Source organism: Podarcis liolepis, assembly GCF_965112155.1.
Source record: "Podarcis liolepis genome assembly, chromosome: 7".
Classification (NCBI taxonomy): Eukaryota; Metazoa; Chordata; class Lepidosauria; order Squamata; family Lacertidae; genus Podarcis; species Podarcis liolepis.
In genome coordinates, this window is record NC_139561.1 from 66311307 (window position 1) to 66327032 (window position 15726).

At 47.6% G+C, this 15726-nt stretch overlaps 1 protein-coding gene across 6 annotated transcripts; it reads left to right on the forward strand.

Moving 5' to 3' along the window:
• The first annotated feature begins 5531 nt into the window (after nt 1–5531).
• FAM110D (family with sequence similarity 110 member D) lies at nt 5532–15369 on the forward strand. 6 transcript variants are annotated; one of them, XM_083512011.1, is made up of 4 exons: nt 5561–5654; nt 5789–5925; nt 6813–6954; nt 12446–15369. In XM_083512011.1, the coding sequence occupies exon 4, from the start codon at nt 12777–12779 to the stop codon at nt 13827–13829; it is 1053 nt and encodes a 350-aa protein (XP_083368137.1). In that variant the 5' UTR covers nt 5561–5654; nt 5789–5925; nt 6813–6954; nt 12446–12776; the 3' UTR covers nt 13830–15369. The 6 variants fall into 6 exon arrangements, with proteins under 6 accessions (XP_083368135.1, XP_083368140.1, XP_083368137.1 ...); XM_083512010.1 differs by lacking the exon at nt 6813–6954; XM_083512013.1 differs by lacking the exon at nt 6813–6954 and having other exon boundaries at nt 12491–15369.
• The last annotated feature ends 357 nt before the right edge of the window (nt 15370–15726 follow it).

Genomic DNA, 15726 nt, shown 5'->3' on the forward strand with positions numbered 1-15726 from the left:
GCTTACAGGTTGTGGTGTTTTTTTACAGTCAAGGGGTATAAAAACGTTGTTATAAATAAGCAAGCAAGCATACATCAACGTCAGCTTGTTAAGAATTCCATCTTTATATAGCAATCGGTGATAAGAGATATTCCATCACAGATCTATGTGTAAATGTAATAAAGTTGTGCAGTTTTATTTTTCTAGAAAAAGAGGTGCAAGAACAGCTCCCTTGTTCTCTTATAATGGCAATGGCGCCCACCCTAGAAGTGCCGGACCTCAGTTCCAGTGAGTTCCAGCTGGGGGGAAAAGCCCTGAAGTTTTGTCAAACTTCAAAAAGGGAGAAAGGAAATAGTGGCTGGTTTTCCCATGCCTCTTATTAGGCCCCCCCCCCCGCAATTTCCCACAAATATATAATTCAAATCCTTAGCTCTCTCCTGATGGGAATCCCTCACGCAGATGTGCGAGTCATTCACTTTTGCCTTTGTGAGTGTTTTGCCACACTGAAAATAAGAAGCCATTGGAAACCGAGATGATTCACACCACAGGAGGCAGCAGTCAGACTATTTTAAACATTTGTTTGTTCTTGTCTGGCTTGCTATTTCCAGCCCAGCATCCTCTCACTTCCCAAAAGTAGGATTTGCCAAGCCTGTGTGCTCTGTTGCCTGAATGCCTCATTTCCCTATCACTGACCATTTTCCTTAAGTTGCATAATTATTATCATTCTTAACATCATCATCATCATCATCACCATCATCATCGTTTTTCCACCCAGGGAAAGTAGCTCCTCCAGATAAAGTCTAGGTGTGAAATAATTTCCACATCAGCTCTGGCGCCTGTGGATTTAGAGCCTCTTCACATTGCTGTTTTATTTCCGGTGTATTCTGCAACGCATTTTTGACACAATAATAGTGCACTGGTGGTGGATTTGTTCTGCTTTATTAGTTCTGCTTTACTTCCCCACATTTTTGCCACATTGTTGCTGTCTGGAGAGTCTGCAGCACTACAAATGCCGCACAAACAAAAAAACCCCACAACATTTATGGGATTTCAGCAGCAAATTACAGGATCTGCCTGATTGGAAATGAAGTGGTATGACCACACCAGAACATTTGCAGTTGCAAATAGTATTGAAAGCAGGATTGTGTATGGGGAGAAAACTGGAATTTTTCAGATGGCTCTGGCTTTCGTTGGCTCCGGCTCCCCCTAGTGTTGACCTCCCTGTGTTCTGCCCTACTAGTGGGCGCCAGCCACCACCGGCTAGATCAGGGGTTGTCAGCCTGGTCCCTACCGCCCACTAGTGGGCATTTCAGGGTTCTAGGTGGGCGGTAAGGGGTTTTGCAGCACAAGCTGAATCCTCCTTCCATCAAGCACTGGTGGGCAATAAGGAAATTTTACCATCAAGAAAGATGCATTAGTGGGCGGTAGGTATAAAAAGGTTGACTAGATGGACCAAAGAACTTGCTCTGTATAAGACAGCTTCCTATGTTCCTAGTAAAAGACATGGCTTAAAAGGTTTGCTATTGGCTACAGCTTATGTTTAGTAAGGATAACCTTGGCTTAGCTCATACTTGGCAGGAGTGACTGCGAGCTCCTTTTGGGGAGCAGGCATGTTCACGCAGTCTGGGTAAGCCGTTGTTTGGCTTATTGTGCTGTGCAAGCCAGACCACAGATCAAGGCTTTGGTTGCTCTCTAGGAGGTTACTTATTTTGACTAGCCGTAGTAAATATATTGCTGGTGGTGGTTTGCTTTTGCTTTTCTCAGCAAGAGATGCCCATGTATCCTTCCACATAGCTGGGTGCGATTTCCCCCTGCCCTTTGGCCTTGTTATCTGGACAGCTGGAGTAGCTTCGGTGGCAGCATCTGTCTCTGTCACTCAAGCTGCCTCTGCAAGGTTTCCTTGCACCGAGACCTCCCACCCGAGCCCCGGATGGCTATTTCAGATGGGACATGTGGAATCTTCCCCTTTGGAGATATGACAATGGAAGAAGGAAAGGGGATCTTTCAGCAGGAAGTCATGCTTAGGGACCCTGGTTTGGCTGGCGAGTTTTAAATCTTTGGAGGTTAAGGAGCAAGGGACCAGTTCCTTTGTGTTTGCTCGTTCATTCCTTTAGCAGCATTTCAAAGCCAATGAGTGATTTAAAATCTCAAAGCGGCATACAAAATGCAACAACAGAAAACCCAGTATCATAAAAAGCAGAGATGCAACATCAAAAACAGGTTAAAAGAAGAATTCAGAAATAACAGGGTCCAGAGGAAGCCTAACAGGTAACAGAGGAAGCCTAAGCAAAATAGACACCTGAAGCAACTGATGGGTGATGCTCCATGACTGGCAGAGCAAAGGACATTCCACATGGCAGGAGATACCCATTTGGGGTCACTGCCCTGTGATATTCTGTAGGGCGTGCTGCCACCAGTAGAATTTCTCCAGATGATCTAAGTGATCTTAGCGGTTGCCCAGTACCTGATCAGCAGCCTCTGCAGTTGTCTCAGCCAGGGATTTGTTTCTTATCTTACATGAACGTCATCTATGTCCCCTTTTGATCTCCAAATGAAAATTCCCTCCAGAGCACTTGTGGCATAAAAAGTTACATGATTTCAGCAGGAATCTATGGGACGTACACTGATGGGGAACGAAGTGTGGCGGCCCCAAAACTGGATTACACACAACCTCCCTGATACCACCATGAGCAAAAAAATATAATGAATATACCATAAAAATGATGTCCAAAGGCTCTTTATAGAAATGGAGCTGCTTTGTTATGTATTGGAGAGCCAGTGTGGTGTAGTGGTTAAGAGCGGTAGTCTCGTAATCTGGGAAACCGGGTTCGAGTCTCCGCTCCTCCACATGCAGCTGCTGGGTGACCTTGGGCCAGTCACACTTCTCTGAAGTCTCTCAGCCCCACTCACCTCACAGAGTGTTTGTTGTGGGGGAGGAAGGGAAAGGAGAACGTTAGCCGCTTTGAGACTCCTTAAAGGGAGTGAAAGGCGGGATATCAAATCCAAACTCCTCTTCTTCTTCTTCTTCTTCTTCTTCTTCTTCTTCTTCTTCTTCTTCTTCTTCTTCTTCTTCTTCTTCTATTGGTGCTGGGGGAATTGCAGTTTATGTCAATTATTATTTATTATTTCTGGGAGCATTGATATATATACACATACACACACACTCTTTGATTGTAGCAAAATCTCTAAGCGATCTAAAATAAAAATAAAAAATATCTATAAAAACAGTTTGTAGTTCTTTTCTTTATTATATATTGTGTGATAACAGTTTAAAAGTAATCTCCTGTATTTTATATCTCAAACATTTCTCTTGTTTTATTTTCCATTTGCTATAGTAATTCTAGGGGGGGGGGATATTATAATTGTTTTTCTTAAAAAGGAGCAACATTCTGAGCAGTTCAAAGACCAGCCACAAAAATAACCTCTGGCAACTGCTATAGGTTCTACTGTGGCTTCCTGCAATTTAAATCTCCCCAGGAAAGAGTATGATCAAAACTTCCTCTTGACTGGGAGGGAGCAGGGTGGGGTGGGGCGGAAAAGAGGCTCTCACTCTTAACCCTGTCAGTGCCAGACAGACCCAAGGGCCACAATTAGATCAATGCATCTGAATAAGTTGACTATCTGGTCCATAAGCACTTAGGACATTTAATGCATTTGTTTGTCTTTAAGGTGCTAAAACACACTGTTTTTGCTGCAAAAAGAGACTCATGTTGATACCTGCCCTATATACTAAAGGTAAAGGTACCCCCTGACCATTAGGTCCAGTCGTGGACGACTCTGGGGTTGCGGCGCTCTTCTCGCTCTATAGGCCAAGGGAGCCTGCGTTTGTCCGCAGACAGCTTCCAGGTCATGTGGCCAGCATGAATAAGCCACTTCAGGCAAACCAGAGCAGTGCACGGAAACTCCGTTTACCTTCCCATCGGAGCGGTACCTATTTATCTACTTGCACTTTGACGTGCTTTCAAACTGCTAGGTGGGCAGGAACTGGGTCCGAACAACGGGAGCTCACCCCGTTGCGGGGATTTGAACCGCCGAACTTCTGATCAGCAAATCCTGTAATCTCAGGGTCAGTGGTAGTTGGTGTCCACTGGAGCTGGTAGCATTGTAGGGAGGGAGGCTCCCAGTAGGTGGTGCCAGAGCCAATAACAGGCAGAGACAACTTCTTCTAGTTTTGTCCCCATTCTCCTCCCAGCTGAGTTCTACAAGGGCAATACTAAGAAGGGAGAGAAAGCTGACAGCTCATGCCAGGTTGTAAGTAAGAGGGCAGGTCAGTGGAAGCTGTCTGAGGTTAGCAGGGCAGGCCCCCACTCACCCAAACAGACTTGTCATTTGATGGGGATAATAAGCTTTCTGTACTTCAATTAATTCTCTGTTGTTCACCTTACGTTCTCCTTCAAATGACTCCCTTTCCACACTTTCCCATCCCTCAATCCGGATTTTATTATATCAGGGATACTCTGAAAAGGAGGGGGTATGAGAAAATCTGAAGGCAGGGAGGGGAATGGACACTAGCATAAAGTGTGCATTGAGATGCCCATGTTGGTGAAAGGAACATACAAGAATGTGTTATATTTGGGATAATTGAGGTGCAAAAATGTGTATGTTAGGCAAAATCACATACAAATGTACACTTTATGGCCGGCTTCCCATTGGCTGCAGGCACGCATGCCTCCTCCACGCTGGAAGGAGCGCTGGAAATAGTGTTTGTGCATGCATGCATGTGCACACGCACACACACTCCAGCCCACCGCGACATTTGCGGGACCGTGAACTGGCCCAAGCCACAAAAACTTTGCCGACCTCTGTACTATAGCCTATATACCAGGCTGAAGTGTGAGCTTGGTTGTAGGGAATGTCATGCCCACAGCAATATCTCCAATTTGAAAATGTCCCCACAACCCCCAAAAGATTTGATTTAGGGATATGTGTGTGTGTAAACACACACACACAGAGAACTGTGGTTTATCCCCGACAGAGCTGCAGTTCCCCGCACCTTTAACAAACTACAGTCCGCAGACTTCGTAGTGGGAACCATGTCCTTTACCAGTGGCGTAGCGTGGGTTGTCAGCACCCGGGGCAAGGCAAGTAATTTGTGCCCCCTAACCTGTGGATTTGCGCCCCCTAACCCTAACCCCCAGATGTTGCGCCCGGTGCGGCCGGCCCCCCCTGCACCCCCCACGCTACGCTACTGTCCTTTACACATGCTTTGAATGTGGAATTGACCGTCAGTATACTTCATCAGCTTCTTGCAGACACAATAAGTCAGTTTTACACCTAAGTTGCAGGTGCAGCACATGCAAAAATGGCACACCCCCAAGTCCTCCTTGCTTTTTGGATTTCCGAAAACAAATGCCATTAACGCAACACAGAGGGATGTGTGAGAAACGGAAGGGTTAATGCTGTTGGCAGAAATGCAGGAAGGCTCTGGGGGGGGGCAATAAAGACTGTGGCATGGAAGGGGTCAATAGCATCATGCCTGGGGCAGCTCAGTTCAGAAAGGGTTAAGGCAGGGGAGGGAGGGAGCTTGTTTGTGTCTTCCTGCCCTGGCAGCCCATATTTACCAGCCAGCCTGCTGCTGCTGCTGCAGCTGCTGAGCTCACTTCGCCCGTCTGTCTGGCCATCTTTTGCTGGAGATGGCAAAGCAGCGTTGACATGTCTTTGGCCAGGATAGCAAGGTGAGTGCCTCTTCGGGGATAACTCTACCTGCTTCTAGAGGCTCCCTGCCTCCAAAGCCAGCGAGGGTGGGTCATAGGAAGCATCCTTATAGCGAGTCAGACCATTTGCTCATCAGGATTTTCTGTGCTGCCAGGCAGCGGCTCTCCAGCATTTCAGACAGGGTACCGTCCTAGACTTACCTGGTGATGCCACGGGGATTGAACTTGGGACCTCCTGCATTCAAAGCAGATACTTTTTTGGAAGGGTGGTGATGTCTGATTAACTGCTCAGGTAGGGGTGTGTGTGTGTGTGTGTGTGTGTGTGTGTGTGTGTGTGTGTGTGCTTTATGAACTTGGATGAACTGAGGATCTTCCTGCTGTAGGCAATCTCCCAAAAGGAATCTTGTTCTGTATGAATTTGGATGACATGTAGATTTTTGAGCTCTAGGAACCCAGCGCCCCCCCCCCCAAAAAAATAGGAGTCTTGTGGTACTGTAAAGAAATACTAACAAATGCATTGTGGTAGCATAACTTTTGGTAGACAAAATGGGGAGGTTCGAATAATGGGTTTTTATGAGCACCAGGTGAATACCTTCTTGTTTTCTCAGATCTTTTAATTTAATTTACAGAGCAATCCTATGCAATCAGTTCCATAGGGCTTATGCCTAGGAAAGCGTGTGTGTATAGGCTTTTAGCCGCAACCTATTTGATTTTTGCTGATGGTTGCATTGTATGAGTCTTTTAGTCTGGTGTTGCTCTTGTAGATTCTGCTGTTCTTGGTGTATTTTTGCTCACTTGAAACATTTTTATATATTTTGAAAATCTGTAACTTGCCCTAGAAATTCTACTGAAGGGCAGGAGGCAGATCCCTGTGATCAATCAATAAAGACCAGTGCACAAACTTCAGGAAAACGCTTTATATGCATGTGACAAAATGAGATTTAGTGTACAGAAGCACTGGACGCAATAAACTTGTGTGCCACCCTCTGGAAATGGGTAGAATATTGTAAGGTTCCTCGGTTGAATCCTCAGCATCTCCAGGCACAGCTGGGAGAAAATCCTGCCTGAAACACTGGAAAGCTGCTGCCAGTCAGTGCAGACATTGCTAAGCACTCAATATAAGGCACCTTTCTATTTTCCTAATGCCTTGGGACCCCATTTTCATTGTTGTCCTTACAGGCAGAACTGGACGGACCACCCATCTGCTTTGCTAGCAGGTATTTCCTGTGGTGAGCAACCCAGAATGCGACTCTCTTTCTTTTTTAGCCTCCTCTCGGGGGAACGGAGCTTGGAGTTCTTCTCTCTTCTCAGTCCGCTGCACGTAGGTATCCCATTTGGCCAGGGCTGCCCTGTAGTTAAAACCCGCCTCTGGCGGGTGTGTCGCAGGGAGGAGGGAGGCTGCTTGCCCCAGGCGTGCTTATTTATAGCTGTGGATTCAAGAGGCAAAAAGTTCAGCCGTAATTGGGGGGTCTGGTTCTGTAGCCTGGAGAGGATGACTTCTCTCCTGGCATCCTAGGGAGAAAGCTAGCTGACCTCTGCAAAGTTTATAAGGAGGTGGATGTCCTCCTCTTGGGGTCAGCCTACAGAGTGCGTGGCAGCAAGGAATTTTTTTGCTTTGCCACAGAGTGAAAAAATGATGGGTGGCTGAGGGCTCCTCTAGACGGTTGGGTGTGTGAAGACTGTGTGTTGGTCAGCATGCACTGATCTACACACATAAAACAAATTCATGCATATGCGTCTTCCAAAAACCCATCCCAACCCCATGCTTGTATTCTGCAGCATGTTATGGACACAATAATAAGGCTACAATTTCATGCATGCTTTAGCGATTGATTCCTCTTCTCAAGAAACTCTGGGGGTTGTAGCTGTTAAAAGGGAATAGCCTCCCCCTAAAAGCAACTCTCAACACCCTTACCAAACTATAATTCCCAGCATCCTTTGCGGGGAAGCCATGATGGTTTAAAGTGGCATGATACTGCTTTAAATATATAGTGTAGAAGGGCCCAGTATTGAAAGCAGGACCCGGTCTCCCTATATAGCACTTTTATTAAGTGCTGGGCTAGCTCAGTCTGTAGGGAATGAGGCGCTTAATCGTGGGCTTGAGCCCCATGTTGGGCAAAATATTCCTGCATTGCAGGGTTGGGGGCTGGAGGACCCTTGTGGTCCTTTCCAACTCTACAGTTGATTCTATGCTTAAAGCATAAATTATCTTGGCAATCCTTCCCCAAACCCTATAGGCCAATCTAGTATTATTATTCCCTTGGGGTTGAAGGGAATCACATGATGAAAGATGGTGGCCTACCTAAGGCTATCCATACTGGAGTTTTTTGCGGTTTGGAAAGTGACAGGAAATGCTTTGGCAGGGTGAGGTGAGTGGATTATTAACAAGGAGGCATGAAAATATCCCACAGCCAAGAGGAATGATTGATAAATACGTTGTCTGGAGGGACCTCTACTAAGGTGCCAGCTCAGAACGGTGGAAATGACTAGGAGTTGGGGCGCAGGAGAAGCAGTCTCCCCAGCACCTGACACTTTGCCTGGTGCAAGGCTGGCTCTGCAGGAGACCCAGTATTAGGAAAGGGGCATCACTTGAGGGGCTGTACAAAGGAATCTGGGCCTTTTCCAGGATGTGCAATTTTTCTCTTTGTACCGATAACCAGATATACCTAGGGTCCCTTCTATATGTCCCTTCTATTCAGCATTCATGATGATATTGGGGCAGCCATATGCAATCCTGCTTTCGATATTCTTTGCTCCTGCCAAAGTAACACTGCTGCACTTCCAATCAGCACATCTTCTGCGGCTTAAATAATACACCCCTAATAAAACCTCCGTCTGGAGGGGCCCTTAGTGCTGCTTTTTACCCAAAACCATGGGCAAATGCAAGATAAAAGTAAAAAGTTTCACAAGGCAAAGAGGAAGGGAGAGGCAGTGGGTAACAGACAGCTCAGGAAACAGCTGGTCTTTTTGCTACAAGGGATGGAGCAATGGGGACCCTCTGCAGCTTCCTCTCTTCTTGCAATAGGGCTGGGAAGCTACAGGAAAGCTGACATGGCTGATTGCGTAAGGATTAACATTGGACTCACATTTGGGGTGACTCAAGGAGCCAGACAGTTGCTCAAGCCACATGCAGAAGCTGTGTTTGAAGACCTGTCTATCATGGCATCCCCGGAGGATAATAGCTGGGTAGGGGTTAGGTGGCCCTATTTGTTCTCATATAAAACAATGAGAGGTTTTACTACTATTATGTATAGTTTTTGCTAAATAAGATGAATTAGTCATGCACAGTTTGGTGACAGAATAAATGTTCTCCGTATATGAAGCTTCTCCTTTGAAACCCGCCCCTTCCCCCAGTATCTGCAGTTAAGGAATCTTGAATAGCATGGATGACGAAAAGCCCTGGCCTAATTCCCTAGGGAGCTACATTTGAGAACTGCATCCAGAGGAAGTTCAGATTGTTGGTCCATCGACCTCAGTATTGTTTGTTGGTCTTCAAGGTTGATCGGTCTCTGGAGTAGGATTCTTGCTTTGGGTTCAAGAGGGCCCTGGGTTTGGTTCCTAGACATCCCCATGAGGTCAGGAGAAAGAGCCAGGCTGGATCTACACTGACCTGTTTAACTGAGCTGGATGGACAGAGGCCTGACTCAGTGTAAGACAGCTGCCTTATGTTCCTATTTAACTCAGACCTTTATTCAGAACGATGAAGACTAGAATCTCACTTTATGTTTAGGGCCGTAGCACATTGGGAGAGTGCATGATTTGCCTGCAGGAGGCTTCAGGTTCCATCCCGGCATCTCTAGGTGAGGCTGGGAATGTCCCCTGTCCCAAAACCCTGGAAAGCTGCTGCTGTCAGCACAGATAATACGCAGCTAGATGGACCAAAGGTCTCAGTAAGAAACAGCTTCCTAGGCTCCAAAAGTGCCCCCCCCAGCCCCACTATTTACATCACACATTATTTGCAAAAACAAGTGGCCAAGTGTGGCTTTTTTTATTTCTTTCTGAGAACTCTTTAAGTCTATTTGGATGAACGTAGCAAGGAAATACTCATTGCATTTCCCAGAGACAAATGGCTTTGGGCTACTTAGCATGTGCCAGATATTTGGTGTGAATCCCATTTACTCTTGTGTTCTGAGTACCCCCTGTGTATGATGAAGTGGCTGTGGCTGTACCATTTGTGTCTCTCCTAATAGAGAAGTAACCATCTGTGATTCCTACTGGGTGGGAGGAGTGAAAGAGGGGGAGGCATTTGCCACCTCTGAACTAAGTGCCGGGACCTGGTTAAGGCCTGCCGAGATCCCAGCTATATCAAATTCTATTAATAGTCTGCACAACAACAAAAATGTGCATTATTCCAACAGGAAGGACCATGAGAATAAGACAAAAAATTATATTTGCATATATGCTGGTTCTTAGGTGAGGTTGCAGCTAGAAGGGATAGCTCAGTTAGTAGAGCATAAGACTCTTAATCCCTGGGTCAAGGGTTCAAGCCCCACATTGGGCAAAAGATTGCTGCCTTGCAAAGGGCTGAACTAGATGTCACTTGTGGTTCTTTCCAACTCTACAGTTCTATGATTCTAAGGCTAACAATCTAGCTGTGTACACATTGTACCTTTAAAGCAGGGGTCGGCAACCTAAGGCCCATGGGCCACAAGCGGCCACGGGGGTTGTTTTACCGGCCCATGAGCCTCCCTCAACTAAAGCGGCGCAGTGTGGCGCGGGGACTCGCTTCCGTGGCGCCGGAAATTGCATCTGTGCAGATGCAGATGCCGGAAATCACACTCACTTCCACGCACAATCCAGCCCACAGAGGGGGCTCCACAGCAGTGAACCGGCCCAGGCAAGGTCAACCTTGCTGACCCCTGCTTTAAAGCATGTATTCTCCCACCTCAGAGAATTCTGGGCCCTATAGTTTACCCCTCATAGAGATGCAATTCCCAGAATTCTTTGAGGCAGTCAAATCAACCTTAGTCAGTGATTGAAGTGGGAATCAAAGGCCATTGCAGGGGGGAGGGGGAAAGGGGCCTGCTCTGAATTATGCCAGCAGGTGCAGAGCCCAGGAGATTGCACCATTTCCTCCCTAGAGCTGGGAGGAGACCATCAGAGCCTCCAATTCACCAAGAGGCCAGGGAGTGCTGTTGCTGCCACAATGGCAGCAGCAACGCGTTCCTTGGAGGCTGGATCTGCGCTTTCAGATGGCAATGAATGTAATAACATTGGGGAAGCACCGCAGAACAACTAATAAAGGGGACTGGTGCATGGACATTTCAGTGCAAATCCACCCTAATGCCCTATTAATGTGTTAATGACATGCCACACTGCTGCAGAATAAACCCGCGCGCGCACATAATCCCCATCAGTCTGGAAGGGCCCTAGACCCTAGGTTAGCAGTCATGAAATCTGACAAGCCAGTAAGCTTCCAGTTCTGCCATGCTTAGCCAATGGATTAGTGGGTCTTACCGATGAGGTTCCACCAGTGACCTGCCATCCCTGCCTCTCCCCTGGACTCATCAGATTCCCCCAAGCTCTGCCCTGCTAGCCCTGAGATCAAAGGCAAGCCATCCTGTCCAAAGGCACCTCCCGAGTTTCTTGGCATTGCTTTCTGAAAAGGAAGCGGACATCAAGGTCCCGCGTCAGCCAAAACCCCTTTAGATTATTCCAAGCTGCATAGAAGCGAAGGCGAATCCATGACACTGTGGTGGCTTTTTCCAACCTCCCGCTGTCTCCTCCTCTCTATAACTGACCGCCTGGAGGGGAGTGCAAAGATACCCTTTTCCATGGCAGAGTTTGCTTTGTTCTGTGGACGGCTGAGACCGTAAAGATAAGATTGCTGGCTCCTTTATTTTTTCCTGCTTTGTTTCCTTTTGGAACCTCAGCACACAAAAAATCAGAGCCCTTTGACAACATGCCCAGTAGAGCTTCCTTTTCCTGGTCAGGTCATTCCCACTTCAAGTGCTGCTGTCTAGAGTTTTGTCTTGGCTCTTGGCTGCACCTTCCTTGGGGCAGGTGCACTGGCCTGGTTTTCACATACGAAGTCTTTTGATGCTAGAACACAAAACTGGAATTCTTCCCCTGCTCATGCTTCCACGACTGTGAGTCACCTCTCTAGAGGGTCACTATTGTTGCATGCCACCCCAGCCTCTGAGCAGTGGCTTCCAGATACTTACCCAGGGTTAGTTTTCCTTGGAATGAGGGACAGCATAGGAAACTCATTGCTGATCACAATTTCCATTTAAATGGCATAAGGAATGGTAGCTCTCTGAGGGGAATAGGGGCCTGCTAATAACTCTCAGAACCCTTAACAAACTACAGTCCCTGGGATGCTTTAGGAGAAGCTATAGCTGTTAAAGTGGTATCATAGTGCTTTAAACATACAGTCATACCTCATGTTACGTTTGCTTAAGTTACGTCTTTTCAGGTTGCATCCCGTGGCGACCCGGAAGTACCGGAAAGGGTTACTTCTGGGTTTCGCCGCTCGCACATGCGCAGAAGCGCCAAATCGTGCCACGCACCTGCGCAGATACGGTGCTTCAGGTTGCGGGCTTTTCATGTTGCGAATGGGCCTCTGGAACTGATCCCGTTTGCAACCAGAGGTACCACTGCACTGTGTGGACATAGCCTGAGTCAAAACATTGCAATTCACCGAATCAGTTATATGTCCACAGTGTATCAACACCAACAACTGCTCACCTCATTCAACAAAAATCATTCACTGCTAGGATTATTATTGTTAGTCACCAACTGTTCCATTCTTTCTAGAGTCATTTCCTCTGATAGATATTATTTCACTAATTGACCACATTCTCTGCTTCTAGGGCAACTGTTGACCTGTTGATACCCACCCACTCCTCTATTCACAGAAAAGGAATTTTCCTAATCTTCACAGCGTGAGTGAACTTTTAATGACAGGAAGTAAGAAGCAGGAAGCTGGTTACAAGCGCTGCCATAGGAGTTCAGCTGCGGATTCTGAAGAAGCCAGCCAAAACCTAGAGTGGTAAAACCACCAACTTAACCTATTGCCCAGTTCAGGGCAAAGCTCTGGCAACCATCCCAACTTCCCAGAGATACCTTGACATTGCAAAGTCTCCTCACAACTCTCCTTCTGAAACTGAAGGTTGCTTATTATCCCAGTACTGTGCACATAAAATGAGGCCTCTGTCTCCCGGAGAAGGACTTTCCCCTCTTGGGCTGCTCAACCGAGGGCCTGACTACCTCCGTAAGCAGCTGGAGGGGAGTACCGGGGGGCGGACCCCAAGTGCCGTGGAAAGGCTGGAGGCCGATAAAGCCAAATATGTCAAATCCCAACAAGTCATCAACAGCCGCCAAGAGCCAGTGCTGCTCTGCTACACCTTCCAGTCGCCTGCTTGTGGCAGAAGAGCCTTGACCCTCCACCAGCAAGGCGAGTTCTCTCAGGTAGGCCAAGATGGCCTTGGGCCCAGGAAGCTGCCTCCTTCTCCTCAGTCGCCCATAGCACGGAGAGGGGGCGGCAGGCGCATGCTGAGGCCCGATTCGCTTGTCATCTACCGGCAGAAACGGGACTGTTCGGCTGTCAACAAGGAGAACACCAAAGGCTACAGCCTAGTGAGGCGGCTGTTTCAAGGCCCGTTGAGAGATGGGCATGGTGCCTCCCCTTCCTCTAGAGGCATGTTGGGGGATGGACAGCTACAAGTTACACAGGAAGAAACCTCCATGGTCTGGGTGCCAGCAGAAAAGGAGGAAACAAGGACCATAAGTTCAGTAGGCATTCTAATGAGGACGTCCGTGGGACGTGCTTCTGAACGCAGCTTGGGACACCAGCCTAGCTCCCAGCTGGTTATGGACCAAACCTCTTCTTCCACGAGCCCAGAACCATCTGACTCCAAGAAAGAGCTGGCACCAAGTTATTCTCTCCCTCTCTCGGAGAAAGAGCGTTTTTTTAACTACTGCGGCTTGGACCAGAACCTGGTGGAGATGCTGGGAGCTGAGCGGTTCAAGCCGGGGAGCTGGGAATTGGGGTCCTCCTGTGTGGTCCTGGGGAGCGTGGGGTCAGCCAGTTCTGAGCATGACTGTCTCTCACTCAACGAAGAGGAGCTGTCTGTAGAAGAGCTGAGCGAGAAGCCACTCACATCGGTCTCTGTCATCGAGCGAAACGCCCGTGTCATTAAATGGCTGTACAGCTGCCAGCAGGCCCTGTCTGTGGCCAAGGAGTCCACTGTGTGAATGGAAACATGGTCTCAAATGCAATTCTTATCACAGGAAAGGGAGGGCCAGTGGCTGGGCCTCACTGTTCCTGTAACCTTGCAAGTGCCAGTCATGTGCCTAAGTGAGGGCCCAGTTCTTGCCATCTTGATGATGGCAACATTCCCATCATGGGAAGCCAAGCAGGGAGTGTCTCTCACCATGGAATTATGGCAATTGGTGTATGATGGGTGCTTTTTAAAACAGTCCTGCATTGCCTGTATGTAAATATGCCTGTGAGGTAGAAAGGGATACACATGTCAGGACCAACGTGATTTTCAACTGAGGCCTAAATTATGAGGGCAAAATTTGGGGGTTTGGGACAAATAATTTTCCTCCTCTCTTTCCCCGCTATAAGTAGTGGTGACCAGCATATAAATTATACGTTCTACAGCAGCGATGGGGAACCTTTGGTTCCCCAGATATTGCTGGACTACATTTCCCATCATTCCTGACTCTTGGCTATGTGGACTGAGGTTGATAGGAGTTGGAGTTCAGTGATACCTGGAGAGCCACAAGTTGCAGGAATATGAGTAAATCTTCCCCTCCCGCAGTTATCAACAGCGAGCATGTTGTAGGGGGTTAGAGTGTTGGACAGGGAAGGCTTGGGTTCAAATCCCCCATGAACCTGCCTGGGAGACCCTGAGCCAGTCATATGCATTTTGTCCTCTAGCCTACTTCACAGGGTTGTTATGAAGTTACAACCAGAGCATCTCTTGGGATAACCCCAAAGTTCTGTGGAGGGGTGTGATGCAAACGTGATCAACAGGAGATCATTAGTGTTACAAAGCACTTCTCAGGCTTAGCCCTTCTATGTTTTCAAGCAACAAGCTGCCGGAGAACCACCACTGTGGCTAGTGGGGTGTATACAAGCCCCAGTCCAGGCTGTGTGGTTTTTGTACAGTCTGGGAAAAACATTTTGTGGTTGCCAGGCCCTTGACTCTACTGAACCATTCCGTGAAATGAAAGCAGGAAGAACAGGAGCAATCTCTGAACTGGCACAATCTCTAGGGCAGGCCCCCAGTGGTGCACCCAATTCTGTTTCCTTCTGTGCCTTCCTTCCTCAGACATTCTCCAGATATTCAAAGCAAAACCCATGTTTGTATCTCTCCTTGTTTTCAGAACTAGCTTTGGTAGCTCAGGATGATGGGATTAGCTTTATGAATGGGTATTAATAGAAGCACTCAACCTTTTTCTCAGTGATCGGCCATGAACATAAGAAGTGTCCTGCTGGATCAGGCCAATGGCCAAGTAGTCCAGCATCCTGTTCTCACAGTGGCCAACCAGGTGCCTCCATGGGAAGCCCACAAGCAGGGCCTGAGCACAACATCACTCTCCCCAGTTGTGATTCCCAGCAACTCATATTCAGAGGTGGACTGCTTCCAACAGTGCAAAGCAGAACAAAGTCATTGTTGATCCGAAACTGATGGGTCCTCCTGAGGGCCAGCTAACATCTTATTTACAATTAAGAAATGTTACCTCTGTCCCCGAATTCTTAATAAAAGTGAAGCTTTTTGAAGAATCGCTCCATGTCGAAGGTTTCTGGCAGAAATGCCATAACTTATAGAATCAAAGAATTGCAGGGTTTGAAGGAATCCCGAGGGTCATCTATTTCCAATCATCTCCTTCAACTACGGGTTCCTCAGCTCCAGCATCTCTCTATAAAACTTGAGTGAAACAGTTAGGACAGCTGCTAGGTTGTCTTTGGTCAAGGGATTGGGTTCAAAAAGGCAACATCCTGCGCTGCAGTTGGGGACATCAGGGTTGACATTAAGGGTTGTCAACCCTTTGGGGCCAGTGGGTGCATTTGGAATTTTGAGCAAGTGTCATGGGTGCCCATCACAAAATGGCTGCTGTGAGGCGTGGCAGAACACAAAAT

Bases quoted from the DNA above. Each gene is read 5' to 3' on its own strand.
- FAM110D (XM_083512009.1), top strand. From the start codon at position 12,777: ATGAGGCCTCTGTCTCCCGGAGAAGGACTTTCCCCTCTTGGGCTGCTC.